The 19,958-nt window shown below is 46.2% G+C and overlaps 1 protein-coding gene across 2 annotated transcripts in view; it reads right to left on the bottom strand.

The window, feature by feature from the left end:
* Positions 1 to 19,958, bottom strand: part of GSAP (gamma-secretase activating protein) — a 725,614-nt gene that overhangs the window by 225,878 nt on the left and 479,778 nt on the right. For both annotated transcript variants that reach the window (XR_013608568.1, XM_078679324.1), the window contains exons 18-19: positions 18,096 to 18,178; positions 2,649 to 2,702 (exon numbers count right to left, since the gene is read on the bottom strand). Coding sequence is in view for 1 of the 2 variants with exons in the window: in XM_078679324.1 (XP_078535450.1) it covers positions 2,649 to 2,702; positions 18,096 to 18,178 (137 nt within the window). In the remaining variant the exon portion in view is untranslated. The remainder of the gene's footprint in view (positions 1 to 2,648; positions 2,703 to 18,095; positions 18,179 to 19,958) is intronic.

The raw sequence follows: 19,958 nt of genomic DNA, 5'->3' as shown, positions 1-19,958 counted from the left end.
CCTCACAACAGGAAGTGGGATAATTATTCCTCCAGGTTCCTGTGTAGACGATGCAACCTTGGCAGGTGTTTTGGGAGTCACTTTGGTCGGTGCTCCAAGGTTGGTGCATTGCTAAAGTGGAGCTTCAGCAGCCTTACTTTATTGTAGTGTTTGGAATTCTCTGCCATGTAGGTACTATTAGGCCAAGTGTTTACGCGAGTTAATGGTCATCCAGGAGTGACTTCTGCTACTAAACGACTCTTTGTCTGTAGCCAATGAACTTAGTGGAACTGGTTTGTTAAGACGACATTTAAACTGCTTTTGTGTTAAAGGCAGGCCCCATAGCAATTCCACTTTGAGTGCTGAGACTCTACCTTTCGATGCCATTGTGCAGACATTTTTAAATGTGTTTGTTTGGATATCTTCTCATATTTGTACCTTAAGAGTCTCTGTGTCTGCACTACGTAGGGAGAAGAGGTATTCCAAATTTCTTTATAGGATATGTGCAAACAGAGACAAACCTTTTTAGAGGAATCGCAAAACGATAAATTACAACTTCTTTTAATTTCCCTTTTTAGCACCATATATTCTCTGCTGGACAAGAAAACACAGTAAAATGTCACTTGGTTTTAAGATAACTAAGTGATGATTTATGAAAGCTGAAGGTGTTCTATGTTGTTATGACGTACATGATGAATTATGCACAGTTTTTTCTTACTAACAGCACAAGACAAACTGCATGTACATTTTATTAAAGGACCTATGGCATACCATTTTAACCTGATCTCTAAAAAATGCTTTTGAATCTACTTGTTCTTAGGGCTCTCTGAAAAAATTGAACAATGAAGTGAGAAGAAATCTCTATATCATGAGACTACTGCAATAAATGTTCAATGCTATGCAAAAAGAATAACTTTTACAACACTTGTGAACCCATCAAATCTATAATTGTATATAGATGTTTAGAAATTTCTAAAGATGTTTGGTAACAGAACTGCGCTATGGATTTGATCTTTTGTGCTCATATTTTGCAAGCACACAAAGCTGGATTAGTATTGGGAGAATGCATGAGGGGTAACTGTTGATTTCAGCCCAGCGAAAGAAAAATCATACCAAGTAGCATGGCACTATTAGTGGTGCAGGGTGCACAAAGACTTTTGTTTTTATAAAAGACCTACACTTCAATTAACTCAGAAGCACCAAATCAACTGTATGAAAAATCCATGGGCCAGTCGAAATATGAAAGTGCACATCAACAGCATCAATACAGAGAAAAGAAAGGTACTTATAATATTGGCGAACATATCAAAACTAGGAACTTTTTTAGGATTCTTTTTTCAGAATTTTGGGATGGATAGTGTATGGGGAAATACGACTTTAGAGTTCAGGGACAGTTAGTATACAAGGGTAGTAATGAGTTTATAACTGTACAGGGAAAGGTACAGTATAGGGATTTTAATGTTTGAGGGATGTTTAGTCTATACGGTAGTAAGGGGTTTTTAAGGTTCCAGGATGGGTATTCTTTTTGGGTAGTAAGGTAGTAAAATTAAGATATATTAAATAAAATACATAAAGTAAGAATTACAATGAAATGAATTTAAATTACATTTTTCAGTGGGGTTATTTTATTAAAGAAATTACAAAACAAATACCTTTAAATAATTAGATTCAGTTTTGGAATTAAAACACATGTGTGTGAATATGTTTGTGTGTGTGCAGGGACTAGAAATAATTCTTACAAACTTACCTACAAAAAAAGATACTCCAGTTGTAATACAGCAACTCAGTGTGATGTAAAGATACTCCTGATATCCTTACCGCAATGTAATGATGTACCCGATTTAACAGCATGCGAAGTAACAACTGCTATTTTAGTACATTTCGCTAAGGAATTGAATATTCTGTTCATTTGGAAAACGAACTATGATGTTAAAACTCCTTCAAGACTTATGAGTATTTGTGACCTGATTAAATATGAACCCCGTACATCCAAGATATAATGGGAAATACCAACTGTCAATGAAAACATAGTTACACATGGACCTATACTGCCCTTATAAATTTAACACTTCACAGATATGCATACAAGCAAAGCCTCACCTTCAGAAAACAGCTACAATCACAATAGGGTATTTGTCAAAAGACACATCAAAGCAGATCTGAAATCGTTCTGTCCTTCAAAATTAGACAGTCATATGTTATGTGAATAGTTAGAGCTCAATGAAATACATGGAATCGTGGGTACAAGAGCAAAATGTGTGGACATATTTATTACTGATCTTTTATGCGCTTTGAAGGTAAATCAGCAATATATCTGCCCATTAATTACATGAAAATAAGACAGACTGCTGCTAGAAATATTCTTAAACACAGCACACACATCACAATGCATGTTTCCTAAGATTCGGCTGTCCTGGTACATGAGTGATCATTTTTCTAGAAGACTCAAGTTGCTTATCCTCACAGCAGGATACCCCGCCCTGTGAGTATACAGCAATATTTAGTGATTAGTGATTACTAATTATAAATTGCACATTTCATAACGCAGTCAAGTGAGAGATTATGGCTAGACATTAATATTGTCACTTGATATACAATGGCAACTAATGATAGCATTTACAATAACAGCTATTTGTTTCACACTATCCCCTGTATTTACAATGACTTACCTGTAACACTGGTAAGATAATTAAGTCCGTTTTGCATATTATACCAGGAACCACCTGCAGACACGGGTAAAATGCTCATTTTAATTCAAAGTGGAGTCAGTTGGGACAATATGTAGAACAATATTTCTGCTCATCTTTTAGTAGTTTGTTTTCACACTCATGGATAACACCAAACACTGCCCATGTTGCCAACATACAGATTTCTCAAATAAAAACTAGATTTAGTATACCACACACTACATTACCTCTTGGGGAAGACTTGTGGAAAAGCCTGTAACACACAGCAATGAACTATGCATAAACTATACAATGGACAAGATAGCTGTAGCACTGCAGACTGTGTGTGTGGGCTTGCAGGTTGTATTTGCTAGCTGTGAATCCTAATAATGTGGTGTAGACAGATGGGTGTAATTTCAAGAGCTGTGCACGACTCAAGCAAGAGCTTAATATCTAAACTGTTTTTATTCGAGTTTAGGAACACAAATTCACAGTGCACTGTCATTATAGGACAAACTCTATGACTAACTCACTCATGAAATGAGTACAGAGCTGAAAAACAAAAGAAAACCCTGCAAAACAGACTAATAGGAAAAATACTTCAACAGTCTAAGCTACAATAACATTCATTACTACAGGATACAGGGGTTGCGCCATACAAACGGGTAATGAAGGAGTAAACAAAAGCAAGAATTAAAAAGTGAAAGCAGGAGCACAGGTTTATGTTATGTTATGTTATGTTATGTTATTGTCATTTTTATTGCGCACTGATGCTCCAGCTAAGGAGCGTCCTGGCGCAGGGAATGGTGGACACAACACAACACTAAAAGAAACGAAAAAGTAGGGAGCTAGAATTTAAAACAGGAGGGTTTTCAGTGCCTTACGAAATACAAATAAGTCCTCTAACAGGCGGATTTCTAAAGGGAGAGCATTCCAGAGGATCGCGGCTCTCACCCGAAAGGAACGACCGCCCATCCGGCTAAGTCTGAAACGCGGAACAACCGCAAGAGATTGGCCGAGAGATCTAAGAGGGCGGGTCGGAACGTAAGAAGATACAAGATTGTTAAGTATCTCTGGTGCCGACCTTTTTAAAATTCTAAAGGCAAGGCTGAGAGCCTTAAAGTGGATTCTGCTTTTGATCGGTAGCCAGTGTAAGGACCATAAAGTGTTAGATGTAGGACAGGTCCGTGGCAGACCTACCACTGCCCTCGCAGCCGCGTTCTGTACACGTTGTAAGCGAAGGATCTCCGATTGGTTAGCTCCCAATAGGAGCGAGCTGGCATAATCCAACCGGGAGATAATCGTCGCTTGGATGACCAGCTGTCTTGTCGGAGCATCAAAAAATTTGAGCACCGGCCTTAGCCCACGTAGGACACCAAAACAACCTGCCGCCACTCTCTTGGTATGAGTCGTAAAGCAAAGGGTATGATCTAGCCACACTCCCAGGTTTCTGAGTTCCAACACTGGTGAAGGGGCCGGCCCCAGCTCAGGCGGCCACCAACTGTCCCCCCAGCAATCCGCGTCTCTTCCAACGATCATCACCTCAGTTTTTTTCGCGTTCAGCTGGAGACAGTTGTTATTCATCCAGCTGGCCACCTCTCTCAGCCCATTTCGGAACCTGAGGGCATCCTGCTCGGCATCCCCGCTGATAGTGACCGCTAGCTGTATGTCGTCGGCATATGAGACCATGGTTAGGCCCCACTGCCTGGCGACATCAGCCAGCGGCTGCACGTATAGGTTGAAAAGCGTGGGACTCAGCGAGGAGCCTTGAGGGACCCCCAGGTCCAATAGATGGTATTTGGACTGAAAAGGAGGGGTGGCAACGCAAAAGGAGCGATCACTAAGGAAGGAGCGGAACCACTGCAGAGCAGAGCCACAGATGCCAATGCCTTCCAGGCGGTGTAGAAGGATGCGATGGGACACAGTGTCAAAGGCAGCGCTAAGGTCTAATAGAATAAGCGCTGCCGTTTGACCTGCATCCAACACAATCCGCAGATGTTCTACCATTGCCAGAAGGGCCGTCTCCGTGCTGTGACCAGCACGGAATCCATTCTGCATGGGATCGAGGACATTGGCCCGGGTCATATGCTCAGAGAGGGCCAGGTTGACATGAGCCTCCATAACTTTGGCCGGCCAGGGAAGCAGGGAGATAGGGCGGTAGTTTTCTGGTTTTAAAGGATCCAGAGATGTTTTTTTTAGGATCGGGGAAACCACCGCCTGCTTCCACTTGGCAGGAACGATACCTGAGGTCAAGGAGAGGTTAATCAGTGAGCACACTGTCGTGCGCCCCTGAAAGGAGGGGTCTCTAAAAAGGGCCGATCTTAGAGGGTCCGCAGGAGAACCAGATTTGACTCGCTGTGCCCGCTTGACAAACTCATCCCAGGAAAGAGTGGGAAGAGAGTGCAATGCCGGACAGCTACGGGAGCCGTTCAGGGGAATCGAAGGCAGCGTCGTACTAGGGAACGCCTGATAGATGTTCTTGACTTTGTCCAAGAAAAAGGCGGCTAGAGTCTCACAGTGGGAAATGGAACCATCCACTTGCGGAGCAGCTCTCTTAACCATCAGATCTTTGATAGTTTTAAAGATGGTCTTAGATGGATTGAGGCTGTTACGGAATTCCGTCGCGTAGAACGCCGCACGGGTTCTACAGATGGCTCGATGGTAGAGCTTGACGGAAGCCAAATACGCAGTTTTTTTAACGGCATCATACGTCTTTCGCCACTCCCTTTCTGCCCGTCTACAAGATCCCTTCAAAGCGCGAAGAGCACTGTCATACCAAGGGCTCGCCTGCCGGGAACTGGATTTACTGGAGATGATAGGCACCAGAGCGTCAAGCGCCTTGGTAATCCAGCTACAGAACTGGTCATAGCCCGAGGTAGCATTAAGCAGAGGGCCTAATGGCTCTTCAGCCATGATGTGATGTAGGTCCTCTAGCCTAAGCTTATTCCAGTGGCGCCGCGGAATCCACTTGGGAGGTGGAATTGTAGGGGTTACAGGAAGGGGTAGCCAGACGGACACCAAAAAATGGTCGGTCCATGCCACAGGAGAAACAGCCAGAACTTGGACATCCGTTAAGTTAGTAAAAAACGGATCCAAAATGTGACCAGCCACATGTGTGGGTTGGGAAACAAGTTGGGTCAGCTGAAGGGCCTCCAAGTCCGCCAAAAAACCACTGATAGCCACAATCTCTTGCTTGTCAAAGTGGAGGTTGAGGTCACCTATGATAGAAAAATTGGCGCAACCACTCGCCAGCGTGCTCACCGCCTCTGGGAAAGCTCCCCTGAAAGCGACATCACTGCCTGGGGGGCGATAAACAACCATCCCCGACAACGAGAACTGGGGGCTGATAGTGATCTTAAACAGGGCGCTTTCGCACCCAGCAATATGCAGACCCGTCCAGGTGCACGCAAAAGTAGATTTTATAACTAGGGCGATACCTCCACCTCTAGACAAGCGGTTCCACGTAAAAAGTGAATAACCTGAAGGACAGGCCAGATTGATTATGGCAGCGTCAGTGTCCTGAAGCCAGGTTTCAGTGATGACAAACAGATCTGGCACCTCATCCGTAATAAGGTCTGCAATGGACAAGTGGTGTTTTACCAGAGATCTGGTGTTAAGATTTAATATCCGTAGACCATGGACAAAACTCCTAGTCGTCAGGGGCGCACAAGTGCGTTTCCGCGGAACTGGGGGGGTGTCATAGTCCCGAATACCCACTGGCGGGTCAAGCGACCATCCCTTGCAGGCACACTGATAAGGGCCACACAACGGATGATGCGGTGCAAATATGCACCGCGGGAGAGATTGCCCAATTGCCCGGAGCGACGCACTGGTATATACAATCATCCTGCCACCCTAAAAGAGATTTATCGAGAGGGTCCCGCAGCGCCCCGCGCATCCTTAGCGCGGACGGGCGCAGACGGGCAGACTCTGGCTTGACTCAGGCGCGAGTCAGGCGCTACCGCTGCGCGTCACCGCTGCGCGAGAGGTGTGAGCTTTAAGTAGAGGCTCACCTGGACTCCTAAGAAGCGCTAGAACGCTCCGGCAAGTGGCGCGATGAAGAATAACCACCCCCAAGATGGCGGCCAGGCGCCACGAGCAGGCAGCTAAGAAGACAACAAACTCCGCTCTAAACGCGGTGGGGGCACAATTATGCTGCAAGTATGTGGGCACAGCGGTATTGTTTTAAAATCAGGGGAATAACAAATTAAATAAACCAAAATAGACAAAACGGTAAATTTTAAAATAGTAATAAGCGCTGCACGCTTAATTTCACAGCAGCATTAGCGCGCGTAGTAGCACCTTTTCCCAAGGCCGAGCAACTGAAGTGCTCGCCTTAAGTAGAGGCTCACCTGGACTCCTAAGAAGCGCTAGAGCGCTCAGGCAAGTGGCGCGATGAAGAATAACCACCCCCAAGATGGCGGCCAGGCACCACGAGCAGGCAGCAAAGAAGACAACAAACTCCGCTCTAAACGCGGTGGGGGCACAATTATGCTGCAAGTATGTGGGCACAGCGGTATTGTTTTAAAATCAGGGGAATATAAAATGAAATAAACCAAAATAGACAAAACGGTAAATTTTAAAATAGTAATAAGCGCTGCACGCTTAATTTCACAGCAGCATTAGCGCGCGTAGTAGCACCTTTTCCCAAGGCCGAGCAACTGAAGTGCTCGCCTTAAGTAGAGGCTCACCTGGACTCCTAAGAAGCGCTAGAGCGCTCAGGCAAGTGGCGCGATGAAGAATAACCACCCCCAAGATGGCGGCCAGGCGCCACGAGCAGGCAGCAAAGAAGACAACAAACTCCGCTCTAAACGCGGTGGGGGCACAATTATGCTCATGCTATGCTCATGCTTATTATAACAGGTTTCACAAGGGAATGAGAAGAAAGCTGAAAGAGGGAAGGCAGGGGAAATGGAAGGGGAAGAAGCAGATGGCAGGCACATAAATACAGTGACAACAGGAGAGGGAAAGGAAAAACAGAAGGATTGGGTATTGTGGCAGGTCCACAGAAAAACCATCACATAGATGACACAGGTATGTCTCCCCATAAAAAGAGAATAGACATGGAGGTAATTATGACTCGATGAGTAGGAACTCAGTAACACAAAGAAATAAACATGCCTATAATGATGACACTAATAAACAACTCAATGAATAGGTATTTGCCGACAAAACGAAAAATTGGTATTCCTAGCATTTATTGTCAGGGAGAATGCCATCATCACAATTTCCAAGTTTGAGAGCAATCTTTAGCTTTTTTCACATCAGAAAAAAAACCTGAAATGTAAGTGGGTATTCTTTCTATATTAATTTATAGTGGCGAATGAGTAACTGAGCGACTGAATCTTTTCAACCTACATTCAGACAGCTGCGTGCCATGAATTCATCTTTGTTGATTGGGTCAAGCCGTGCTCAGGGGTTTCAAAGCTAAAATCTAGATTGAAAGCAGGTTCTTGGTTGTGACCATTTTTGGTTTTATAGTTGAATTACCTAATTTATCAGGAGATCGAATTTTCTTTCCCTGTGAAAGATGTTCATTGATTTTGCTTTGGACTATCTATTTAAGGCCACAAACTTCAAACAACTGCCTCACTGAGAGGGCACTGTTACCGGCACAGGAGGCAGAATCATCTAATCCTTAGCACAAGGCATTACATCTACAACTTCCTTGACTGAGCATGAGCTTGTACTATTCTTCAGAGTGTTTTGCAGGAGAAGGCTTTAGTTGTATTCATTCTAGTGTGACAGTGGCATATACCCACTCATGGAAAAAAGTCAGAAACAATTCTTTTTCGTGACTTTAACACTTTGTCTTCTTGTCCTCTTGTGAGGAGGCCAGACATTGCGATCACCACTACTGGCTGGAATGTAAAGTTGCTAGGTTGACCAATGGTGTCATCTATGAATGTCCAGTATATGTTGTTGATATACCTTAATTTAGTTGGCTCACTAGGTTAATTTTTCCATGTCTCTTGACATTGTCTCAAGAGAGAAGCCTATCCATGAAGGATAGGCTTCACTTGAGAGGAATGTAAGTTCACCATTGCAAAAACTGTCCTGATTGTCATGGGAGAGTACTAGGTTTTTGAAGGCTGTTACAGCAACAGAAAACATATTCAAAACGTTGTATCAGCCTAAAAAGTACTATCTGGTAAAGTGCAGATTTTCTATATCACCTGCGCCATCTTTGTCATGGATCAGACAGTCAGTGTTGTATTTGTCAGAGGTGGTTCACCAACTCACCTGTGTACCACAGTGACCCTAGGTTAAGAGGCGACTGGCACCAAAGAATCAGCAGTAGGCTTGCCAATATCACTAAGTCTGGACCTCAGAGTGTCAAGAAGCCGGATGGTATAAGCAAAGAGGGGCCTCTGTGTGGCATCCTATTCCAAGATATGATTAATTCTCTTACCGTCAAATTTTACTGATGCTACTTTGTTGGAAAGGTTGTGCACCAAGGCTGCATCTTGGAGCACACCCGTTTTACACTTCATGTTAAAGGTATGATCGAAAGTCTTTGGAATTGCAGTAATGACGCTGGCAATTTGTCAGGTGAAAAAAATATACACTCTTAACTAATGATACCTTGTTGATCACAAAGACCCTGTAGAATTCCAGTCTCTCCTGAACAGGTTTTCTGATTTTGCTTAAAAGATACCTAGATGGGGGCGTGGCTAGCAGCCGAAGATGGTGGCAGCATAGAAGGCAAGCTCCGTGGTTGAGGCGGCCTCTCTGAATATCCGGCTACTAATCCGTTGACCTAACAACCTCTGCGACACGGTACCGAAGCCCAGGACCGGGCGGCACAAACGGCTGCACTCGGAAAGAAAATCCGACAAAGGGAAGTGAAGTTCGGAGTGAATCCTGCTCTGGACGCAAAGTGGAGCAAGAGCCGGGGAGATTCCTTGTGAGAGGTGCCGGCAGGAAGTGGCACTGACTGGGCATAGGAGCACCGGAAACACCCGCTCGTGACCGGGGACGGCGGAATGGTAGCAGCCGCGAGAAGAGAGCCTACACGGAATAATGGTACACAAGACCCAGCGCAGGGGTGAAAGTGGATAGATCCGGCGAGTTGAGGAGGCGGACCTGACCAGCCGGTTGAACGGGCGACTCATCGAACACGGGGTCCGGAGCCGCCATCTTTGGGCCGAAGGAACCGAGGTAGAAAGGGACAGAGCTGACGACAAGCTACACCGGACTACACAGGCCCCTGATAGAGGCGCAAGGCACGGGTGATAAAGCGGTGCAGCGGCGGCATACCCGGTAAGGGGGATTAACATCTCATAAGCAAATATCGGGCTGCAGCACAAGACACAGAAGTTGCGCACCGACACATCACCCCGGCGCAGATAAACCTAGCGAGACACTAAACCCCCAGAAATAGGCTCGGAATTGCCGCTGCTCACCAGTCACACACAACCCGCCATAAACAGCCGCAACGGGGGGTCGCAAATATGAGCGGAGGCGCATAGGACGCCATGACACTCAGCCCCTCCCTGCTACACTACTGAAAGTGCGGTGCGGTCCACCGACCTGCGGCGCCCTCGAAAACAACTGGTAGTTGAAGCCACATAGCGATTTACAACTTCAGCAAGGAACAAGGCCTCCCCACTGTGAGACCGGGAGAACCGACCTACTGAACATTGCCAGCGCGAGCAGCACATGATAACAGAGAATCGGGGGAAATAAAACACAGGCAGGGCCTACTGGAAAAAACACCCCAGACGCCATTGCCGCAGGCTGCACACACCAGCGAAAGGCAAGTGAAAAAAAAAAAAAGCCAGCTGATCCCCAGGCGGAATACAATATAGCATGCGAGCCACACATGGGCCGCACCCTGGGCCCGGCGAGAACTGAAGATTGACCCTACCCAATACTAGGCACAGGAAAGAAAAAGTGTCTGCCAAACTGTGAAAGTCACGATTGATCAGACTAAACACGAGATACAAGAGAAGAGACAGCAGGCCTCCACCAGGGACAATTCCCATTAGACTCAGCCCCATTGAAGTCAAATTTAAATAACGACTCTCCTGGCGCTAGAAGCTATTGTAGAGACCACCGGAATGTCTGGCAGGGGGTCAAGGAACGGGACCACGCAGACGCGCATCGATAAATACGCATATGACAAAGCAACCTCCTCTCCGACAGACGGTAAAGCGCAGGCGAGCAAATCCGCAGAAACAGCGGGGCGCAAAAAAGCAACTCTGGACGTTGTGATGCGAGCCCTGACGCAAGTACAGGCAACAGTAGGGTCGATCTCAGCAGAAATAACACTAATTAGAGCTGACTTTCACAAAATGTCGGAGAAAGTAAACGCAATGGAGATTGTGACCAAATCTTTGGTGGAAGATGTGTCAGAACTGCAAATAGCTATGGAACGGATCTCAGGGGAAAATAAGGAACTGCGTGAGAAGCTGGACGATCAAGAAGGGCGCTCGAGACGGAACAACATCCGCATAATTGGAGTTCCGGAATCGAAAGATATAAGGGCAATGGACCTGTATGTAGAAGAGCTGATCAGACACGAACTTAAGCCTAAGGGACTATCCGCCTTTTTCTCAGTGGAAAGGGCACATCGAGTCCCAGGGGGACGACCGAAACCGGGCAACGCCCCGCGACCGATCATTGCCCGACTCTTCAATTTCAGAGACAGAGATGCGATCCTGCAGGCAGCAAGAGGTTCTCCCCCCATCAAACTCCAGAATTCCACACTGGCCTTCTTTCCGGACTATACGGCGGAGGTCGCGCGTAGAAGGAGGACATTCTTTGAAGTAAAGAAAGAACTTAGGGCGAGAGAATGCTCTTTCCAGCTAAACTGCGAATAGTGGTGGACAGTAGAACGTGGTTTTTCGACACACCGGAGGCCGCACAAGACTGGCTGGAAGGATGGAGACCAACGGACCACCCTTGCAGCTCAAACAGGACGCAAAAGACTCGCACCACTGGGTTTCGTCCGGGCTCCCAAGCATCAGGAGGAGAGATGGAGGTCCGTTCACCGCTGAGAGAAGCAATAGAAAATGTAGACGCCGAAGAACAATGACTTCCCGATGTTACTTTTGTAGGCCAAATGCAATGCTAGCCGGGCGAGCTGCCAAGGACACTGGGCGGAGGGCCTCCGTGGACGAGAAGAGGGGCCGCTGACTCCGGAGAGTCCTTCACCCCAGCGAGCAAGTACAATGTTTTGGGGATGGGTCAAGCACTCTGCTAAGTTGGGGGGGGCGGGCAGTTCCAAGTCCGTTTAGCAGGGGGGCAGGGAGGGGGGGAGTTAGGGGATGGGATGTTTTTCTAATTCTAGAATGTTTCACTAGTGAAGATTGGATACACAACGCAAGTAGAAGCAGAGTAGCCAGAGCCCGATCACTACATCGACCTCAGTTAGTATGGCAGACGGGTCCTTCCTATCACATGAGCAATGGCGCACATCACACAGGCTGACACAGGGAGGGGGGAATCTAGAATGGGACCGGTGACACCACTGCAATGGATGTCCTGGAATGTGAGAGGGTTAGGAGATAAGATCAAGCGAGGCTTAGTATTGCAAAATATAAGAAGATCAAATCCTGCCCTGGTCCTGTTGCAAGAAACACACTTAACAGGCACAGCAACGCACGCTCTAGATAGGAGAGGGTACCATATGGTAGTCCATTCCGAGTTTACTACGGGATCACGTGGGACAGGGATTCTGATACACAGATCTTCTAGATACATAGTCCAGTCCACGAAAATAGACAAGCAGGGACGCTTTGCGGCGACACATGGGCAGTGGGAGGGGAAACCGCTGAATGTGGTGTCAGTATATATTCCGCCGGCACTGCACGCAGTCGCTCTCCCAGAGCTGGGAAGGTTCCTGTTGGAACTCCCGGAGGGGGACCTTATCATTGGGGGGACTTCAACGCAGTTGCACACAACACACGAGATAGATTCCCGGTACGAACACAGACCCCTGGGCCTTCCCGACTAAATGACTTCCTAGAAGCGCAGGGATTGATAGACCTCTGGCGGCGGCTACACCCAGGCGACCAGCAATACACCTACCACTCGGCGGTCCATGACAGCCTGTCGCGGATCGACTACTTCCTTGCACTGGGAAACGGACTACTCACTATAGACGACGTGCAAATTAAACCAAGGGGCATCTCAGATCACTCCCCATTAATACTGACTCTGTCAAACCCTGAACGGTCCCGAAAGCGCATCTACCCGATATACCCGGGATACCTTAGGGTGCAGCAAGTAAGTAAAGCACTGAAAACAGCGACGAGATGCTATCTCGCAGAGAACGAAGCATCAGTGTCATCGCCCTCTGTCCTGTGGGAAGCCTACAAAACGTTTCTTAGGGGACAATCTATCTCCACTATAGCAGGGCATAAACACGCCCAGAAGCAGGAACTAATAGACGTGGAAACTAAACTTACCAGGGCTAACGAAGAACATATGGCTATCCCGACGGTAGACACGTTGCATGCGCTCCGGCTGTGCCAACAACGTCATACCGATCTTGTACGCCGTAGAGTAGTGGAAAATATAGCGGCTACGACGCATAGAATATACGACATCGGCGATAAAGCGAGTAAGCTCCTAGCCTGGCTAGAGAAGAAAAAGGGAGGACCGAGAAATGTACTACAGTTGAAAGACCCTGAAGGCACACTACACACGCGTCCATCACTAATAGTAGAGCTACTGGCCGACCATTTCCAGAGAGTATATTCCCCTGAGATAAACATTACGCAGGAAATAGCAGCGACGGCTCTCCTGGGGGTACCCACTCGCACCTTGACACAGGATAAAATAGAGGAGATGGAAACAGATCTCACAATAGAAGAGATACAGATGGCTATCGCAGCACTGCACTCGGGGAAAGCATTGGGCCCCAATGGGATACCGATTGAATGGTACAAAATCATGTCAGAGACGCTCAGTGCACCCCTGCTACACATGTTTACAGAGAGTTTGGAACGGGGACAGCTGCCGTTTGACCAACGAGTGGCTACCATAGTAGCAATCCCGAAACCCGGCAAACCACCTGAGGAATGCGGCTCGTACCGTCCGATATCCCTCCTCAACGCCGAAAGTAAAATCTTGGCGAAACTACTGGCCAACAGATTAATGCCTCATCTAGCGCATTTAATACATCCAGACCAGTCGGGATTTATGCCGCACAGAAGTACAGCGCTAAATCTCAGACGGCTACATGGAGTGATGGCGCGAGCCCCACTATTGACAGAGCCAGCAGCAATCCACTCGCTAGATGCCAAAATGGCGTTCGATTTGGTGGAATGGCGCTACCTCTTTGCGGTCCTAGAACATATGGGTTTCGGCCCAAAGTTCGTATCATGGATCAAACTTTTGTATGAGAGCCCCGTGGCGCGAGTGACGGCGAACGGCCACATCTCGCAAGAAATACCGCTAGCCAGGGGGACGAGACAGGGCTGCCCACTCTCGCCGTTACTGTTCGCCTTGGTTCTAGAACCCTTGGCTACTATCATTAGGACCACCCAGCTACTGCGGGGCTTAGATTGGGGAGACAACTGGGAAGACAGAATTTCGCTATATGCCGCCGATATGCTAATTTATCTGATGAACCCGGAAGAGGGACTACCAGTGTTACTGGCGCTGTGTGAGAGACACGGGATGGCCTCGGGTTATAAAATTAATTGGACGAAGTCGGTAATTTACGTGCTGCATGGGCCACCACCGGTCCTCAAGGATGACTGCCCGTTAATATTGGCGAACACCTCCTTCAGATACCTAGGGATCCAGATCTCGCGGGAAGACACGACCTTTCACGACCTGAATCTGATACCGCCGCTCGAACTACTGAAATCAAATGTGAAACACTGGAAGACCCTTCCATTGACATTGTTGGGTCGAGCGGCGCTGTTCAAGATGATGGCGCTGCCCCGTTTTTATACATATTAGAGAACACGCAGGCGATGGTCCCACCATCGTACTTCAGACGGGTGACGGGTCTGCTGACCGAACTACTATGGGGGAATCGACCGGCTAGGGTCGCGCATGTTAAACTGATTAGAGATTGGTACAGTGGAGGAATAGCTCTCCGGAACCTGCAACTATATTATTGGGTGGCACACCTTAAGGTTATCAACAAGTGGATACATGCCACGCAGAATGACCCGGCATACCTAGCAGACAGGAGGCAACTAGGTACTAACACCCTCTTGGCCCCACTATACAACAAGGGCTTGACAGCAAAGCTAGTAGGCCCGACTAAACACACGGTGACCATATGGCATAAAGCGCAAACACGACTGAAGTGGGGAGGAGTAATAACACAACTTACACCCTTGTGGGACACCAAAGCGCTAGGCAACCTGAGACACAGTAAAGGATTCACCCAGTGGGATAATATCGGGATCTCCACAGTGGGTGACATGTGGACGAAAAACGGGGTGGTCCCTTTTGAAACCCTCAGAGAACAGTATAATCTAGGTACTAATGAGACATATCGGTACATACAGATAAGACATGCATTGATGACTGCAATTGAAGCAGGTACGGAGGTCCCGGAGTCCGCTCCGCTGGAAGACCGCCTGCTCACCGACTACATGGAAGCCGGCGCCACCTCCCTCACATACCGCAAATTATTGAACAATCTACCCGACCCGTTACAAAAACTGAAAGAAAAGTGGGAAGAAGAAATAGGTGGGCTGGACGAGACGAACTGGAATGCCGCGATGGCGTCACCTAGAGAAGCTGGCATCTCGGCGAGATTTAGGCTAGTGCAGTTTAAAATATTACACCGAGTCTACTACACACGCACCACCTTACATAAAATACGGAGGGCAGACCACCCATACTGCCTGAGAAACTGCGGGGACGAAGGCACACTGTTCCACACGCTATGGTCCTGTCCCAGCATGGTAGAATACTGGCGACAGGTTCTGCGCACTATTTCCCAGACCTTAGAGACCTCCATTCCGCCTGATCCAAGAGTATGTCTGCTGAATGTGTGGGGCCCGAACGACCTGACACTGCATGGTCGACGGTGGGTGATTGTCGGAGTGATGCTAGCCAAGCGTGACATTGCACAAAAATGGGGGGCATCAGAAGTACCAACCCTAGCGCAGTGGTGTAGGAACATGGATATGCTCATGATGGTAGAACGAGCAGTATATCAGCAAAGAGCAAACCCGCGTAAGTGGAACAAAATGTGGTCACCTTGGAACGCGTATAGAGGGGATCTGTGTGAACCACTGCCAGTTGATGACGTAGATAGTTCAGAGGATGAGGAAGAAATAGATTAGTTGGGAATGGGCGGGAAGGGACAGGAAACGACAGGAGATGTAACAAGAACCCACATAGCCTCCCCCGAATAGACACAAGAAATAAAGAGTGCATGAGACGAGGACCTGACCGCTATGCTGATACAACTAAACAAAACGATAAATGTACTGAACACTGCTGAATATCCAATCTATGAAACTAAGAATTAATAGTTTTATGTTAAATTAAAAAAAAAAAAAAAAAAAGCAATAAGTAAGACATATATAGCATTAAGGGCGTATATATCGTATGCGACCGAAGTAGATCCAGAAGATGTCGGAATGCAAGCTGCCGGCGGATTTATTGTGCTTGTTTATCATTAACAAAGTTGTAAATATGTGAGGTATTGCCCTGTGAGCGATGGATGCAATATTGTTTGTATTGTAAATGCGATAATGACTTCTTACATTTCAATAAAAAAAAAATTATTAAAAAAAAGATACCTAGATGTAAATACAGCCAAGACTATGTTTCCGGCTCTCAATCATCGCCAATCGTTTCAGGCTAATATTTATTTGGAGGAAACTTTGCTTGAAAGAGTTTATGAGTGAATATACGAGTTGCTGCAAAACATCTATGTCTAAGCAGACTGACAAGAGTATGCTTAATCTGAAGCACTGAACAAATGGCACATTAAAGTTTACAAGCAGATTTAGTAGTAGTGCAGCCTCACCTGCACTGGAGGACTAACAGGCTCAGGTGCAATCAGCTGTTTTGTATGGAGAATATATATGGGGATTTGCTACAATGAACAAAGTGGTAGTAGCAGAGAATCAATTCTAGAAAAAGATGCTGAAACTACTATACAATGCCCTGCTTGGCCTGTGTTGGTATAACTTGGTGTTTAAAACCTTGAGTCTCTTGCAAACCCTAGACCTCTCCAATACTTGTCTCAGATTAGGTTGAAGAAAGCCAAAGGCCCATTTGAAGCTATTCTGTGTAAGGCTCTTCACATGGGGAATGCCAATGGCCTACCTCAGCTCTGCTATGTTCTCATAACCCTAGAACAACTGGATTGTCCCAGTGCTGGATCAGTCTTGGTTCTATTAGTTCCATTACATCCAAAACTATTTTAAAAAAAGATTAACGGAAACATTTTGAATATAGGACACTTGCGAGGTGCTCTTAACAAGACTGAATTTCAAATCCACGTTTTCAGGTTTAGCTGCACATCATTGAACCACAATATGCTAAACTATTGTACTGGACACTTAGGCTGGGCATATTGCACTTAATGACTCACCTCTAAACAGTCTTCAGAGTTGAGAGTGAAGTTTTGCTATTCAGGCAGCACTACTGCAGAGACTGAAAGCTAATTCCTATTTTACCTGACCTATAAAAGCGAAAATGGATTGTTCCAGCTCTTGAAACTAGAGGAGTCCAAAACTATTTAGTAGCATTTCTTATATGTAATTCTAACACCATAGGCCCTTTAGCATATTCTTTGTCACATTTCCCGCTATATGCTTGAGGCCAGAGATATAGGTAGTTATAGCTAGACTTATGAGGTGAGTTATCTATACAAGGTAAAAATGTATACCAGTGTGAGAGCACAAGCACTGAGGAGGATGCTATACTGTTCTTTACATATTTTTGCACTTGAAAATCATTTAAAAAAACACTTCCCTGGACAGAGCAGTGTGGATGAAACTTTTAAAGGTCATTAGGATTTGCCTACAATATTCATTCAATGTACCAGTTTTATCATACCTAATGTTACTAATACCCCAGTAATTAGTGGTCCTAGTAAAGGTCCATTTGTACCACACTGAGTATTTGGGAGCATGGTACAACACCTGGCTCGCCTACTGACCCTTGCTCTAGCTGAAGTAACAACTCTGCTTCTGATTTTGCTCACAACTACGATTAACAATTCTTCACAAACTTGTTGCGATGGTAGTGTTACAAACAGCTTCTGTCAAAGCATGAACGGTATTTGGTCAGAATGGTTAAAGCATAAACTGTCTTGAAGTAAAAAGGAGAAGTAGTAACATTACTTTGGAGGCCAGCTTTTAGAAGCAGATTCGGGTTCTGCCACTAAGCGTCAAGGCACACATCTGACCAATATGTTGTCATTAGTTAAACGCACACCTCAAAATGATTTCACTTAATTTACTGCAGGTGCACAACAGTTACAAGCCATGGATCTTTAGACAAATGTCTTACCCCATTCCAGTGAGGCACAGAGGTGTACGGCAACATTTTGTGGAGGTGACTGGTCTCTCGGCTTATTTTTCTGTACAAGGAGGCTGACAAATAAATAAAAACCATTATCCTTTACTGCGCGATGAATATACAAATGCATTTGCACACTTATCTTAAGCCCTCATAAAACTCCATGCCTTAGTAACTTCCCAACTGCTTTATTTTTTAGCACAGACATTGTACCAAAATTACTTTATCAATTCACAGCCCAGTAGACTACCTTTTAGAGATGCAGAGATTAAGAATAGTTGCTGATATTGTATCACTAGATATACTGTCCTCACTCAGGCATTCGCTCCTACTTTGTTTTTTAAGCAAATGAAGTCACCCAATGAAAGACTTGGTTACAAAAGCAGAGTGTTCTGTAGGAAATAGATAATTTCCAGCAGTGCCTAATTTATAAAAATAAGTAAGAACATTGTTTTTTTTTTTGTGTTTTTTTTTATGTTTGAAAACCTTTATTGTGCATTAATAAAAGGACAATTACGGGCCCACAACCATCAGGCCGGCCACAGAAACTGTTAAAGCACCAGCGCATGCAATATGGCGACACAGTAACACATTACTACCATAAGCGAGCATTGAAAAGTTACACCGTAGATCATCATGATACCATGTCGTAGGAGCGATGAAGGTTAATTTTAAATGTTTTTTCGTTGCAACTATTAAGGTCGACATTTCGGTTTTTAAAGTGAAAATATAAACTATAAACTAAGAAAGCAGAGTCCGTGCTGGTGTAACAGAACATGAGTGACAAATCCACCATATAGTTCAACAACCCAAAAGTCAAGTCCCCCCAGGCGGCATGGCGGCTCAAAGTGTGTGCAGCGGGGGTATCAGAACCAACAACCTAGCCAATGTCCACCGCCCCCCGCCCGCTAGCAAACCAAAACACGGACCCAAAGAGAATAAAGAAGAAGAAACAAAACGAAGAAAAAACAAGGCACCATAGAAACTAAAACCAAGAAACTAAAAACCCCTCCCCCAACCCCCCACCCTACACGCATGCAGAGGCTACGGCCTACCCCCCCCCCCAGCAGTGTGTCTGTCGCCCAATAAACCCGAAATATAGAACAAGGAGAGAAGAAGAAAAAAGAGAAAGAATTAGTATAATACCTAAAATATGAGAGTAAGAAAAGAGCATCCTAATCTAAAACTCCCATAGAACACAGAAGACCGGAGGAGGGCCAGAACCAATTAATCCCGGACTCCACAGCCCGCACAGAACCTCTACCCCACCAACAAGGATCAACAACAGGACATATCAATTGCAACCATTAAGTGGGGAAAAAACATTACAAACAGCGCATTCAAATGTATCAGGAAGCGTTCCAGTCCGGGTCTCCGCCAGTCAAGCAAACAAAATCAGCGAGAAGAACACCATCAGCCCTGGCCCGAACGTTGAAAGCCCACCAAACATAGCCACCGCTGGGAGCCCACCGAGGGCAGAACAAAGAGACAAGATGGCCGCCCCCAACAAAGAAGAAGCAGAAAAAGATGAGATGAATGTCTCCAGTTACCAATAAGTCCAGTGTCCCAAAAGACGAGCGTCCCCTCGAGCACAGGATGAAACACACTCCACCGTCGTAGTAAAAAGGCTCCGGAGGCAAAGGCAGCCAGGAGGGCCAGCAACCGGGAAGGCGGCAAACGAAGCAATAGTAGCGATTGCATCGGCAGAGCCTCAGTTCTCGGAGCGGGGGGAGACAGTGTAGCAGCAGCTCCGTCGATAGATGGACACGACCCATTATTGTCAGGGACAGTCTGCTTCATTGTACACGCATGCTGAAACATAGTACCCATTCCAGGCGTAGTTGGAGGCAGCAG

Source organism: Lissotriton helveticus, chromosome 1_1 (genome assembly GCF_964261635.1).
Source record: "Lissotriton helveticus chromosome 1_1, aLisHel1.1, whole genome shotgun sequence".
NCBI lineage: Eukaryota > Metazoa > Chordata > Amphibia > Caudata > Salamandridae > Lissotriton > Lissotriton helveticus.
The sequence above is the reverse complement of the archived record's forward strand: the minus strand, read 5'-3'. Positions and strand labels throughout refer to the sequence as shown.